Source organism: Spermophilus citellus, assembly GCF_964194105.1.
Source record: "Spermophilus citellus genome assembly, chromosome: 7".
Classification (NCBI taxonomy): domain Eukaryota; kingdom Metazoa; phylum Chordata; class Mammalia; order Rodentia; family Sciuridae; genus Spermophilus; species Spermophilus citellus.
In genome coordinates, this window is record NC_138188.1 from 155,165,422 (window position 1) to 155,181,192 (window position 15,771).

At 37.2% G+C, this 15,771-nt stretch overlaps 1 protein-coding gene across 3 annotated transcripts in view; it reads left to right on the top strand.

Moving 5' to 3' along the window:
- Positions 1 to 15,771, top strand: part of IFNAR1 (interferon alpha and beta receptor subunit 1) — a 39,306-nt gene that overhangs the window by 10,147 nt on the left and 13,388 nt on the right. The window contains exons 2-6 of one of the 3 annotated variants that reach the window (XM_081302203.1): positions 1,036 to 1,159; positions 4,811 to 4,989; positions 6,917 to 7,074; positions 7,193 to 7,334; positions 8,214 to 8,328. In XM_081302203.1, the coding sequence (XP_081158329.1) occupies positions 1,036 to 1,159; positions 4,811 to 4,989; positions 6,917 to 7,074; positions 7,193 to 7,334; positions 8,214 to 8,328 (718 nt within the window). Of the gene's footprint in view, positions 1 to 1,035; positions 1,160 to 4,810; positions 4,990 to 6,916; positions 7,075 to 7,192; positions 7,335 to 8,213; positions 8,329 to 15,771 lie in introns of those variants that run through there. The other 2 variants (XM_081302205.1, XM_081302204.1) reach the window with 2 other exon arrangements.

Here is a 15,771-nt window from a genome sequence, read left to right on the forward strand (position 1 = left end):
TATTTTAAAAAAATAAGGAAGGTTCATAGATGGGAATCCTCAGAAATAAACAGAAAACCTCAGTCGACATATTCAAAAGTTGAGAAATTTTTAGGTTCCTGAGGGGCTCAGCTGACACAAATATTCATCTCTGTCTCTCAGTTTTGTTATGTGAGTTCTGAAAACTGCTGTCAACTTTGAAATCACATCTGTTCAATTCTCCATCAGAATATGTGAAGCATCTATCTCTGAAAAGGATGTGAAACCAAACTGAGGCTGTTAAACGGTTGAACCTTGTGTTTCTGATGTCAGTATTACTTCTGAGGCCAGAGTTTTTTTCAGTTAAAGGACAAATTTTTTTATGGATGGAAAACTTAACCTTTTTTCCAGGTCTCTCAGATGGAGAAATATAATTAACACACTCCCGTGGTGAAAGCAAACATTAGGTTTTAGATTTATTAAATATAGCAGCTCACCCTCACCTTATCCACAGTTTTCCTTTCCATGGTCAACCAGGGACTGAAAATATTAAGTAGAAGTTTATAGAAATAAGCAGTTCATAAGCTTGAAATTGTGTGCCACTTAGAACATTGTAATGAAGTATCACTGCAAGTTGCCTGGGTCAGGAGTATCTGTCCCAACATATTCCTTGGTGGACTTTCGCTCCGGCATAGTCTACCAGTTACTCTTTCTTTACTTAATAATGACCCCAAAGCACAAACTTTTATTACAGTGTTGTTTCAATTGTTCTATTTTTGTTAGTATTGTTAATCTCTTACTGTACCTACTTCATAGATTAGACTTTACCACAGGGGTGTGTGTGTGTGTGACAAAGAGGTAGGAGCAGAAAATGGACTGTATAGTGCTCAATTCCGTCTTCAGTTATTTCAGGCCTCCACTAGAAGTCTTGCAATGCAACCCCCATAGATAAGGAGGAAGTATATAATACTTGTTTGAATATATTCACTCTTCAATTACGGATGTGAAGGGAAGAATAACATTTTTAAAAATATCTGTATAACATCTACATAATTTTGTTTCTGATTGTCTTTATAGGTGAAAAAAATCTACAGCCACCTGAGAATATAGAGGTCTACATCACGGATGACAACTTCACCCTGAAGTGGAACAGCAGGATTGAGACTGTTGAGAATGTGACCTTTTCAGCAGTTTATCAAACGTAAGTGACTCTACTTACTGATTTGCCAGAATGGTTTGGATAATATTTATGATTTTCCTATATTTTTGTTGGTACATTATAATTATACATAATGGTGGGATTTGTGTTGTTTGTGCATGCACACAATGTAACAATATAATTTAGCCAGTGTCATCCCCAGTATTTTCCCTTTCCCTCACCCCAGTCCCTTTCCTCTATATTACTGATCCACCTTTGATTTATCTGAGATTCTCTCCACCTTCCTATTCCTTTTTTCCTCTCAATATTATTATAACTTTATCACCATAATTTCAGGTTTGGGAAACATTTTTTTTTCATGTATTAGAAATTTTCTCTCTACATAGTATTTGTAATCCATTTCTACAAATAGAGACTTAGTCAAATTTATCTTTGAAGCAAAAGGGATTTGAGAAAGTGTGGTAAAGGCTTTTCTAGCCCACAACTACCTCATACTTTCTCTGCTCTGGATATTCTGTGAAATCTATGTAAGTGTCTGAACTAGAGCATGTCTTGAGGATATCAGAGAGTACCCAAAAAGGCTAATCCAAGGTCTTGGAATAAGTAACCAGACCTCCTATGGTCAGATTTTCCTATGATCTCCATCATACACAATATTTTAAATTCAGATACAGTTTATAAACTATGTTGGACTCTATTGAAGTTTCAGGGTCTCTTTCTTGGTACTGTCTTTCTGTTTCATAGTTGCCAAGAGGGTAGGCAGGCAGGGCTTATGGAGAAAATGTTTACAGAAGGGGACCCAGCTCAGGACCTATAGCCCTGGGCCTTTCATCTGGTGTCAGGACTCTGTCTGCTAACTGTGGTCCACTGTCCAGGCAGGAGAAGGCAGTGAAGAAGCAAGGGGTTAGGGCCTTCAGAACCAGGGTCCCACCACTTCAGCCACAGCCATGACATTGTGGTTCTCCAATTATTAAAACTGGAATAGCAGGGGCTGAGGTTATGGCTCAGCAGTAGAGCGCTCACCTAGCACATGCAAGGCCCTGGGTTCAATCCTCAGCACCACATATGAATAAATAAATAAAATAAAGGTATTGTGTCTAACTACAACTAAAAAATAATATTTAAAAAAAACTGGAATAGCAGTCTGACAGCTTTGAAATTGTGTGTATGTCTGCGTATGTGCACATAGACATTTTTATCTCCAGAGATTTTCTTTAAATTGAATTTTGCTACCAGTTTATTCTTTAATTCAAGAATCTTCTTATGAAACGGTTGCCTGAGGTATAGAGGGGTCATTTCAGGTATGCTTATAATGAAGAGCAGGAGGCCATTGCTCTCACACCTGCATTCCTTCTCACATTGCTTATGCCAGATGCTCTAGTTCATCATAACCTTTGACCCTTCCACTCTAACTTTTGCATCAAATGATTTTTTCAGTGTATTCTTACCCTATTTTGTTCTGCTAATTTACAAACAACTCTCTTTGCCGAAATATGTCAGAATATACATTTGGATTGGTGTAGTGTAGTGCAGTGTAGTGTAGTGAGGACTCGAGCCAGGCTATTTGCATTGAAACCCATCTTCTGCAAATTTTCTGACTAAAACATCAGTGTGTGTAACTTCTATCTAAAATGGATTGTGATGTATGTAACCTGTAGCACTCATTGTTTTGTTATAGTTAAAGCTTCGTCCCAGGGTTTCATAAACTGACTTCCAGACCACTCACGTATAATCGAATCAAGCCTTTATTGAAGCACACCGGTGGCGGCTGACCAGAACATAAAGCTGTTCCCCTGAACAGCCCCGTACAATTGCAAGGGCACTCCTTATAAGCCTGAAAACCGCAAAAGGGATGTTCAGGGAGTCTAGATAATGCAAGCAAGCCAGGTTACAGAAGCGGGACAGTGCAGTCAAGTGGAGGGAAGCCTAACCAATCACAATTAGCCCAGTCACCCCAGTTACAGAAACAGAGCCCCGTTACCCTAGTTACAGAAACAATACCCCATTAGGTAGTTTTGTGTTCTTAAAGATTTCTATAGCAAAAGGAATAAAAAACATCTTGCCCCAGTCATGACTCTTCTACTTGGCATGGTTGTTTTACAGGATGAAGTCATAAAACAAAATGGAGTCACATTTGCTCCTCTATCACAGTTTCAGTCAATAAATACTGGATGCCTTCTATGCTAAGCACTCATTCTGAGTGCCCAGAAGACCTCAGTGAAAAGGAGAAGTAAAATAGTTCTCTTTCACAAGTTACATTGTGAAACTGCTTTTATGAAATGAATCTTACATTGGTTACATACTCACATTTCACATTGAATTCTGTTCTGATCTAATTATTGGAGATGATAAAGATTTTTTAAGAAAGTATAAAGGTAGCCTTTACTGAAATAGTTCTCTTAAGGGCAAAAGCATTTTAATAAAAGTTTTACTGCATTTTCTAAAGAGAAAAGAAGATAAAGAGTGAGCATGGACCAAAACCATATTAATATATTTATTTATTTGTTATTTTTACCAGTGCTGAGAATGGAACCAAGGCCTCATGCATCCTAGGCAAGTGTTCTACCGCTGAGTGACACCTCTAGCCCCTGCCCCTTTTTAAAAAAGAAGAATCCATTCTCAAATCGTATAAACCTTTTTGGTTGACTAGTTCCACTGAAGGAAATTGTTCATGCTAACATTTTAAGTTTTTTTATTTTTTTAAAGAGAGAGTGAGAGAGGAGAGAGAGAGAGAGAGAGAGAGAGAGAGAGAGAGAGAGAGAGAGAGAGAGAGAGAGAATTTTTTTAATATTTATTTTTTAGTTCTCGGCAGACACAACATCTTTGTTGGTATGTGGTGCTGAGGATCGAACCCGGGCCGCACGCATGCCAGGCGAGCGCGCTACCGCTTGAGCCACATCCCCAGCCCATTTTAAGTTTTTTTGTTTCTGGTGGTATAATAAAAGAAATGATGAAGACCAGGAAGCAGAGGAGTGATTTGGTTTGGGAAAGGGCAAAGGAAACTCCTAAACCGCATTGATGTGTGAGGTCTGCCTTAGGACAGGTAATCTATCTATAGAAGAACAGAGGGGATCATCAAATCCAATTTTCAATTAGAAGATCCAAGAACAGAAAGTGAATTGCCAGAAGTCATACAACTGTCCTTTACAAAGCCAGCCAAAATCTGCTTTTGACTTATGGGTTATGCATATATCTGCTTCCATGAAATATTAATGCAGCCACCCATAAAATTATATTATAGAACCTTATTAAAAATCAATTATATTCTGGGCACGGTGGCACATGACTGTAATCCCAGCAGCTCGGGAGGCTGAGTCAGGAGATTGCAAGTTCAAAGCCAGCCTCAGCAAAAGTGAAGCTCTAAGCAACTCAGTGAGACACTGTCTCTAAATGTAAAATACAAAATAGGTCTGGGGATGTGGCTCAGTTGTCCAGTACCCCTGAGTTCAATCCCTGGTACCAAAAAAAAAAAATCAATTATATGTCTGAATGATTCCGTTTTATATGTAGTAGCTTGGTTTATAGGTATTGGAAAAGAGTGGAAGGGCACAATACTAAAATGTTAATAGGACGTGAACTCAAGTAGAGGAAATAATGTCTTAAGCTAGCTTTATAACATTAGTAAGGGGAAAATGTATTTGACACTATTTTGTCTGACATGTGCTCATTCATTCCCTTGCTTTTCACTTAAAGACCTGAGGTGGATGACTGGATGAAATTGCCTGGCTGTCAACACATTGTGGTCAACAAATGCCACTTTTCTCCTCTCAGTTCAGATGTTTATGAAGAAGTTAAATTGCGAATAAGAGCAGAAAAAGGAAATGACTCTTCTTCATGGAGTGAAGTTTACTCATTTATACCATTTGAGGAAGGTAAGAAAAGTAAAAGTTGCCATCCGAATTATATTATATTCTTCAGTAAATGTTGCCAGAATAGTTCTCTTTCCAAACCTATTGATTTGCAAGATGTAAAATCTCCTATCATTAAAAAAACAACGATGCCTTTAAATCTCTTTCTTCCTTCTGCTCTGGCCCCATTTTTATTCTTTCTTTCTTTCTTTCTTTCTTTCTTTCTTTCTTTCTTTCTTTCTTTTCTGCTTTCTCACAGTAGTAGTTCTCAAAGTATGGGTTTATCATTGTTTTTTGGTTTTGTTTTGTGGTATTGAGGATTGAACCTGGGAGCATTCTGCCTCTGGGCAGTTTCCCCATCTCGTTTTTTTAAAACGTTATTTTGAGACAGGATTCACTAAATCATCCAGGCTGGCCTCAAACTGGCACCTCTTGCCTCTCTAGTAGAAGGGGTCCTGAGACCAAAAAAGAAGCACAGCCCTGAACCAAACAAAAGAAAATGGTCTGCACTCCCTGTCTGTGCTTAATTTTCCCCATTCCCTCATCATCCCTTTCCCTTTGAGCCTTCTTCCTCCTTGCAGTACTAAACTCATTCTTCTCAAGGTCACGAGCGACCTCCATGTGCAGGTGAATTTCCAGTTCTCTTCCAGGTCAGTCACCTGGTGGTGCACGGATGTGGACTTCTCTCCAGCTCTCTAGAAACACCTCCTCTTCTGGATAGAAGGCATTTCTAGGGCACTTCTCCTTCCTGGTTCTCCTGCCCACTGGTTGTCCACTGACAGTTTTTTTTACTCCACCCAGACTTTAAATGTCAGACTGCAGGGGCCAGTCTTTGAACTTCTTCTCTGCTCACTCCAACAGTAATCTTATTGCTTTCCAGATGGATTGTCTGTATGCTCTTGTCTCACAAAATTGTTTCTCCAGCCACATTCCTTTAGACTTGTATCACTCTCTGACCTTTAGACTTGTATCACCACCTTTATTCAACACCTCTGGATGTCAAAAGTCATCTCACATTTAAAATAGTCAAACAGAGCTCTCCATCCCCCCTTAAAACCTGCTCTTTTCCTGCAGTCTTTACCATCTCAGTTAACATCAGCTGTGTCTTTGTTCACACAAGAGCCCAGAGTGATCCTTGACACAGCTTGTCTGTCATCACATTCTGATTTGTCTTCAAAGTATACCTGACTTCCCTCCCTTCCAGCCTGAAAACCAAGCCAGTTTCATTCTTCACTTGATTTCTTACTGGTTTCCTTGCCTCCTCATATCTTAACAGGATGCTCTTTCTAAAACCTGAGTCACATCTTTTTTTTTAATGATCTTTTTTAAATATTTTTTTTAGTTGTAGTTGGACACAATACCTTTATTTTTTATTTATTCATCTTTATGTTTGCTGAGGATCAAACCCAGGGCCTCGCATGTGTGAGGTGAGAACTTTACCTCTGAGCCACAACCCCAGCCCCTGAGTCACATCTTGGTACTCCTAATCTTAGCCCTCAGATGACTTCATGGACTACTAAGGCTTCGAAGTTCTTCTTTCACATCTAGCCTCTAGCCTCCTCCCAAATCTGTTTCAGCCACTCCCAGCCATTCTAGCAACTTCATTGTCTCCTGAAAAAGTTAAGCTCATTCCCATCCTAAGGGCTCAGCCAGGGTGACTTTTTCCCTAGATATTTGTATGACCACTCCATTACTTTATTCAGGCCTCAGCTCAAATGTATCTCTCAAGAGATATGCTAACTAGCATATCTAAAAGAGCACTTCCAAACATTCTTCATCCCTTCATATGACTTTATTTTTCTTTATAGCACATGGCATTTCATATGTTAGTTTATTTGAGTTTTTTGCCATCTCCATGAGAGTGTAGATCCTCTGTTTTGCTATGTTGGGGACACAGTACTTGTTGACCTGACATTAAAGAAGTGTCATAGTGATTGTCTTGTTCCTACAGCTCAAATAGGTCCTCCAAAAGTACATTTAGAAGCTGAAGATAAGACAATAACAATACACATCTCTCCTCCTGGGACAGTGGACAATGTTATGTGGTCTTTGGATGTTTCAGCCTTTATATATAGCTTAGTTATGTGGAAAAACTCTTCAAATGTGGAAGTAAGCATTTTTTTTTTACCTTTGTTAATATGAGAGAAAAAATTAGGTGAATTAATTGTAAAATTTGTCTTTATATTTTTATGAAGAATAGACCTCTTTTTTTTTTTCTTAATTATAGGAAAGGATTGAAACAGTTCATCCTGGAGATAAAATTTATAAACTCTCACCAGAGACGACTTATTGTTTAAAAGTTAGAGCAAAACTACTTTTGTACAACAAAAATGGTAGCTATAGTCCAGTATGTTGTATAAATACCACAGGTAAGGAGAACCTTTTGCTTTAGAACTATTAACTATATTTCGCAATATATTTATTTTGGAATTTTTCCCATAGTCACTGAACCATGTGTTATATGATGGTTTAATAGATATTAACATGAAAGCATTATAACAGTATTTATATAAGTTAAAAACATTATTTGGGATTTTTGCCTCAAGTAAATAAATAGTAATGAAAATTAATTATACTTAAAAGTCCAAATATTTTATAATGACAAAATGTTTTTTACTTGCTCAAAATCCATAGACGGGGGAGGTAGTTGATAGTAGAATGGTTAGTCTTCCAAAAAGGTATACCTCTAAATGAAATGTGAAAATATAGCATCCTGTTATATCTAGTCTTTGATATCTTGCCAATAATTAAGTTCAAGAGTGGGAGATTAGAGTTGTTTATTATTTTAATTATAAACTTAACACACATTCTTTCTTAAAAATCAAAACAATGCAGAAGAGTTTAAAGTGAGCTTTTCCTCTCTTGCTCTCTTACCCCTAACTCTGTTTCCCAAAGGTAAGCATTGTTAGCAGTGCATATATATACTTCTTTTTAGGACTTATAATATGTAATTTAGGGGTTTTGTTTTCAAATTAAAAGAGAATCCTGATGCATATGTTTATTTTATAGCTTGCTTGTTTAACCCAATATGGTGAGGATAACTTCTGTATCAGTACATACAGATCTATCACAGTCTTTTAAATGGCTGCTTAGTATTTCATTGTGTGAATGTACACCACAGCTTAGTTGTTACCTTGATGATGAGATGTAATCCTTTTATCATTTTGCCCATGCTGTTAAAAATTTTGCCATATATTCTTTAACTAGAGTAAAATCGCATGCTATTTAATGTATGCTTTGGTTTCTAGCTGAAAATAAGCTGCCTCCACCAGAAAATTTAGAAATCAGTGCTGATAATGAGAACTATATTCTGAAATGGGATTATGCATATGTGAATGCGACCTTTCAAGTTCAATGGTTCCAGTAAGTTCTTTTCCATAAACTTCCTTTTTCCCAGTGTGTTTTGATTATTCTTTCATGCCACTTTAGCTACCTGAAACTCCTTGCACCTACAGTGACTGACTGAGAAGTAGGCATGACACATTGGAAATTTGGGGGATTTAATTATAGCTCCAGCTATGCCCATAACTAGCTGGTTGATGTTGAGCTCATGACTTAACCTTGTGGGCCTCAGTGTCTTCATCTGTTACAAAATGGGTATGTTCTAATTCCTAGGGTTCTTACTGGCTCTTTTTGTAGATAAGTGTGACTTTAGTAGCTTTTCTTTCTTTCTTTTTTTTTTTTTTTTTTTTTTTTTGGTGCTGGCCATGGAACCCAGGGCCTTGTACATGATAGGCAAGTGCTCAACCATTGAGCTTCACCACCCACCCTAGTTTCATGTATTATTTCCCCAATCAGGAGTGCTTGATTTTTGACTCTGACCTTTTCTTCAGAGCTCACTTTTCCCATAAGTGTTTGAAATTTTTTCAAGCTACTCACTTCAATCTTGTGCAAAAAGTTAACCCTCCTATTTTCTTTAGTGGTTTTGCTGAATTTTTATGGTGATCACATTAGTGGGAAATTAAAGAAAGTTGAAGAGAACAGATTTTTTTCCTCTTTATTGGCAAATAATTATACATAACAGTGAAATTTGTTATAATATATTCATATGTGCACACAATAAACCAGTATAATTTGAACAATTTCATTCCCCAGTACCTCCCCTTTCCCTCTCCTCCTTCCCCCAATCCCCTTCTTCTGTTCTACTGATCTCCCTTCAATTTTTTTAAAATTTGTTCTAATTGATTATACATGACGGTAGAGTGCATTTTGACACATTGTACACAAATGGAACACAACTTCTCATTCCTCCGGCTGTATGTGGTGCAGAGTTGCACCAGTAGTGTAATCATACATGTATATAGGGTAATAATATCTGTCTCATTCTACCGTCCTTCCCATCCCCACAGTCCCACTCCTCCCCTCACTCCCCTCTGCACAATCCAAAGTTCTTTCATCCTTGCCTACCCCACCTACCCCACTATGGATCAGCATCTGCCTATCAGAGGAAACATTCAGTCTTTGGTTTTTGGTATTTGGTTTATTTCTCTTAGTATGATGTTCTCTAGTTCTATCCATTTACCTGCAAATTCCATAATTTTATTTTTCTTTAAGACAGAGTAATATTCCAATGTGTATATGTACCACATTTTCTTTATCCATTCATTTGTTGAAGTACATCTAGGTTGGTCCCTTAGTTTAGCTGTTGTGAATTGAGCTGCTATAAACATTGATGTGGCTGTGTCACTATAGTATGTTGTTTTTAAGTCCTTTGGGTATAAACCAAGGAGTGGGATAGCTGGGTCAAATGGTGGTTCCATTCCAAGTTTTCTGAGGAATCTCCATACTGCTTTCCAAAGTGGTTGCACCAATTTGCAGTCCCACCAGCAATGTGTGAGTGTACCTTCTTCCCCACATCCTTGCCAACACTTATTATCTCTTGTATTATTGGTAATTGCCATTCTGACTAGAGTGAAGAGTTTTGATTTGTATTTCTCTAATTTCTAGAGATTATGAACATATTTCCATATGTTTGTTGATTGATTGTATTTCTTCTTCTGAAAAGTGTCTGTTCAGTTCCTTAGCCTATTTATTGATTGGGTTATTTGGGTTTTTTTTTTTTTTTTTTTTTTTTTGGTGTTACGTTTTTTGAGTTCTTTGTATATCCTGGAGATCAGTGCTCTATCTGAGGTGCATGTAGTAAAGATTTTTTTCCCATTCTGTAGGCTCTCTCTTCATATTATTGATTGTTTCCTTTGCTGAGAAGAAACTTTTTAGTTTGAATTCATTCCATTTATTGATTCTTGATTTTACTTCTTGCACTTTAGGAGTCTTGTTAAGGAAGCCGGGTCCTAAGCCAACAAGATGAAGATTTTGGGCCTACTTTTTCTTCTATTTGGCATAGGGTCTCTGTTCTAGTGCCTAAGTTTTTGATTCTCTTTGAGTTGATTTTTGTGCAGGGTGAGCGATAGAGGTTTAATTTCATTTTGCTACATATAGATTTCCAGTTTTCCCAGCACTATTTGTTGAATAGGTATCTTTTCTCCAATGTTTGTTTTTGATGCCTTTGTCTAGTGTGAGATAACCTTATTTTTATGGGTTTGTCTCTATGTCTTATATTTTGAACCATTGGTCTACATGTCTATTTTGGTGCCAATACCATGCCATTTTTGTTACTATTGCTCTGTACTATAGTTTAAAGTCTGGTATTATGATGCTTCCTGCTTCACTCTTCTTGTTAAGGATTGCTTTGGCTATTCTAGGTCTCTTATTCCAAATGAATTTCATGAAATTCCAATTTCATGATTGTTTTTTTTCTAGTTCTGTGAAGAATATCATTGGGATTTTTTTTTAATTATTTTATTGTTGGTTGTTCAAAACATTACATAGTTCTTAATATACCATATTTCACAGATTGATTCAAGTGGGTTATGAACTCCCATTTTTACCCCGTATACAGATTGCTGTGTCACATCAGTTACATTTCCATTGATTTACAAATTGCCTTTCTAGTGACTGATGTATTCTGCTGTCTATCCCATTCTCCACTGTCCCCTCTCCCCTCCCCTCCCCTCCCCTTCTCTCTCTCCATCCCCTCTACTATAAATCGTTTCTTCCACTTATATAATTTTTCTCCTACTCCTCCTTTCCTCTTATATGTAATTGTGTATAACCCTGAGGCTCACCTTCCAATTCCATGCAATTTCCCTTAACTCTCACTTTCCCTCCCGCCTATCATCCCTGTTTAATGTTATTCTTCTTCTCCAGCTCTTCGTCTCTACCCTGTCCTTGGTTACTCCCCTTATATCAAAGAAGACATTTGACATTTGTTTTTTAAGGATTGGCTAGCTTCACTTAGCATAATCTGCTCTAATGCCATCCATTTCCCTCCAAATTCTATGATTTTGTCATTTCTTATTGCAGAGTAATACTCCATTGTGTATAAATGCCACATTTTTTTAATCCATTCATCTATTGAAGGGCTTCTAGGTTGGTTCCACAATCTTGCTATCGTGAATTGTGCTGCTATGAACATCGATATAGCAGTGTCCCTGTAGCATGCTCTTGTTAGGTCTTTAGGGAATAGACCGAGAAGGGGAATAGCTGGGTCAAATGGTGGTTCCATTCCCAGCTTTCCAAGAAATCTCCATACTGCTTTCCAAATTGGCTGCACCATTTTGCAGTCCCACCAACAATGAACAAGTGTACCCATTTCCCCGCATCCTCGCCAGCACTTGTTGTTGTTGGACTTCTTAATGGCTGCCAATCTTACTGGAGTGAGATGGTATCTTAGGGTGGTTTTGATTTGCATTTCTCTGACTGCTAGCGATGTTGAGCATTTTTTCATGTACTTATTGATTGATTGTATGTCCTCCTCTGAGAAGTGTCTGTTCAGGTCCTTGGCCCATTTGTTGATTGGGTTATTTGTTATCTTATTATCTAATTTTTTGAGTTCTTTGTATACTCTGGATATTAGGGCTCTATCTGAAGTGTGTGGGGTAAAGATTTGTTCCCAGGATGTAGGCTCCCTGTTTATCTCTCTTATTGTTTCTTTTGTTGAGAGAAAACTTTTTAGTTTGAGTAAGTCCCATTTGTTGATTCTGGTTGTTAACTCTTGCGCTATGGGTGTCCTATTGAGGAATTTGGGGCCTGACCCCACAGTATGTAAATCATAGCCAACTTTTTCTTCTATCAGACGCCGTGTCTCTGATTTAATATCGAGCTCCTTGATCCATTTTGAGTTAACTTTTGTGCATGGCGAGAGAAAGGGATTCAGTTTCGTTTTGATGCAAATGGATTTCCAGTTTTCCCAGCACCATTTGTTGAAGATGCTATCCTTCCTCCATTGCATGCTTTTAGCCCCTTTATCAAATATAAGATAGTTGTAGTTTTGCGGATTGGTTACTGTGTCTTCTATTCTGTACCATTGGTCCACTCGCCTGTTTTGGTACCAGTACCACGCTGTTTTTGTTACTATTGCTCTGTAGTATAGTTTGAAGTCTGGTATCGCTATACCGCCTGATTCACACTTCCTGCTTAGCATTGTTTTTGCTATTCTGGGTCTTTTATTATTCCATATGAATTTCCTGATTGTTTTATCTATTTCTACAAGAAATGCTGTTGGGATTTTGATTGGGATAGCATTGAACTTATAGAGAACTTTTGGTAATATCGCCATTTTGATGATGTTAATTCTGCCTATCCATGAGCAGGGTATATTTTTCCATCTTCTGAGGTCTTCTTCTATGTCTCTTTTTAGGGTTCTGTAGTTTTCATTGTATAGGTCTTTCACCTCTTTTGTTAGGTTGATTCCCAGGCATTTTATTTTTTGGGGGGATATTGTGAATGGAGTAGTTGTCCTCATTTCCGTTTCAGAGGATTTGTCGCTGATATACAGGAATGCATTTGATTTATGCGTGTTGATTTTATATCCCGCCACTTTGCTGAATTCATTTATTAACTCTAATAGTTTCTTTGTAGACCCTTTTGGGTCTGTTAGGTATAGAATCATATCGTCTGCAAATAGAGATAATTTAAGTTCTTCTTTTCCTATTTTTATGCCTTTAATTTCTTTCGTCTGTCTAATTGCTCTGGCCAGTGTTTCGAGGACTATGTTGAACAGAAGTGGTGAGAGAGGGCATCCCTGTCTTGTACCAGATCTTAGATGGAATGCCTTCAATTTTTCTCCATTCAGAATGATGCTGGCCTGTGGCTTATCATAGATTGCTTTAACAATGTTGAGGTATGATCCTGTTATCCCTAATTTTTCTAGAGTTTTGAACATAAAGGGATGCTGTACTTTGTCGAATGCCTTTTCTGCATCTATCGAGATGATCATATGGTTCTTATTTTTAAGTCTATTGATGTGGTGAATAACATTTATTGATTTCCGTATATTGAACCAGCCTTGCATCCCAGGGATGAATCCTACTTGATCATGGTGTATAATTTTTTTGATATGTTTTTGAATCCGATTCGCCAGAATTTTATTGAGGATTTTTGCATCTAGGTTCATTAGAGATATTGGTCTGTAGTTTTCTTTCTTTGAAGTGTCTTTGTCTGGTTTAGGAATCAGGGTGATGTTGGCCTCGTAGAATGTATTTGGAAGTTCTCCCTCTTTTTCTATTTCCTGAAATAACTTGAAAAGTATTGGTGTTAGTTCCTCTTTAAAGGTTTTGTAAAACTCTGCTGTATACCCATCCGGTCCTGGGCTTTTCTTAGTTGGTAGTCTTTTGATGGTTTCTTCTATTTCCTCTATTGTTATTGGTCTGTTTAGGTTGTCTATATCTTCCTGACTCAATCTGGGCAGATCATATGACTTAAGAAATTTATCGATGCCTTCACTATCTTCTATTTTATTGGAGTATAAGGATTCAAAGTAATTTCTGATTATCTTCTGTATTTCTGAAGTGTCTGTTGTGATATTGCCTTTTTCATCCCGTATGCTAGTAATTTGGGTTCTCTCTCTTCTTCTCTTCGTTAGCATGGCTAAGGGTCTGTCAATTTTATTTATTTTTTCAAAGAACCAACTTTTGGTTTTGTCAATTTTTTCAATTGTTTCTTTTGTTTCAATTTCATTAATTTCAGCTCTGATTTTAATTATTTCTTGCCTTCTACTTCTTTTGCTGTTATTTTGCTCTTCTTTTTCTAGGATTTTGAGATGATATATGAGATCGTTTATTTGTTGGTTTTTTCTTTTTTTAAGGAATGCGCTCCAAGCAATGAATTTTCCTCTTAAAACTGCTTTCAATGTGTCCCATAGATTCCGATATGTTGTGTCTGTGTTTTCATTTATCTCTAAGAATTTTTTAATTTCCTCCTTGATGTCTTCTATGACCCATTGATCATTCAGTAACCTATTGTTCATTCTCCACGTGATGCATGATTTTTCCTTCCTTCTTTTATCGTTGATTTTCAGTTTCATTCCATTATGATCAGATAGGATGCATGGTATTATTTCTACTCCTTTATATTGTCTAAGAGTTGTCCTGTGACATAATATATGATCTATTTTTGTGAAGGATCTATGTGCTGCTGAGAAAAATGTGTAACTACTTGATGTTGGGTGGTATATTCTATATATGTCAATTAAGTCTAGGTTGTTAATTGTGTTGTTGAGTTCTATAGTTTCCTTATTTAACTTTTGTTTGGAAGATCTGTCCAGTGGTGAGAGAGGTGTGTTGAAGTCTCCCATGATTATTGTATGGTGGTCTATTAGACTCTTGTACTTGAGAAGAGTTTGCTTGATGAACGTAGCTGCACCATTGTTTGGGGCATATATATTTATGATTGTTATGTCTTGTTGGTGTATGGTTCCCTTGAGCAGTATGCAGTGTCCCTCTTTATCCTTTTTGATTAATTTTGGCTTGAAATCTATTTTGTTTGATATGAGTATGGACACTCCTGCTTGTTTCCGCAGTCCATATGAGTGGAATGATTTTTCCCAGCCTTTCACCTTCAGTCTATGTATATCTTTTCCTATCAAATGCGTCTCCTGTAGGCAACATATTGTTGGATCTTGTTTTGTGATCCATTCGACTAGCCTGTGTCTCTTAATTGGTGAGTTTAAGCCATTAACATTTAGGGTTATTATTGAGATTTGGTTTGTTCCTCCAGTCATATTTGTTTATTTATGTTACTAAACCTGATTAGTTTTCCTCTTTGGTTACTTTCCCCCCTTTACTGTCCTACCTCCCACTGATGGTTTTCAATGTTATTTTCAGATTCCTCTTCCTGTAATGTTTTGCCAAGGATTTTTTGAAGAGATGGTTTTCTAGCTGCGAATTCTTTTAACTTTTGTTTATCGTTAAAGGTTTTAATTTCATCTTCCATCCTGAAGCTTAATTTCGCCGGATACATGATTCTTGGTTGGAGCCCATTTTCTTTCAGTGTTTGAAAAATGTTATTCCAGGATCTTCTAGCTTTCAGAGTCTGTGTTGAGAGATCAGCTGTTATCCTGATTGGTTTGCCCCTAAATGTAATCTGCTTTCTTTCTCTTGTAGCTTTTAAAATTCTCTCCTTATTCTGTATGTTGGGCATCTTCATTATAATGTGTCTAGGTGTGGATCTCTTATGATTTTGCACTTTTGGCGTCCTGTAGGCTTCTAGGATATGGGATTCTGTTTCATTCTTCAAGTCTGGGAAGTTTTCTCGTATTATTTCATTGAATAGATTGTTCATTCCTCTGGTTTGGAGCTCTGTGCCCTCCTGTATCCCAATGACTCTTAAGTTTGGTCTTTTAATGTTATCCCATATCTCTTGGATGTTCTGCTCATGGTTTCTTAGCAGTCTTGCTGAACTGTCTATGTTCTTCTCAAGTTGAAATACTTTGTCTTCATTGTCTGATGTTCTATCTTCTAAGTGATC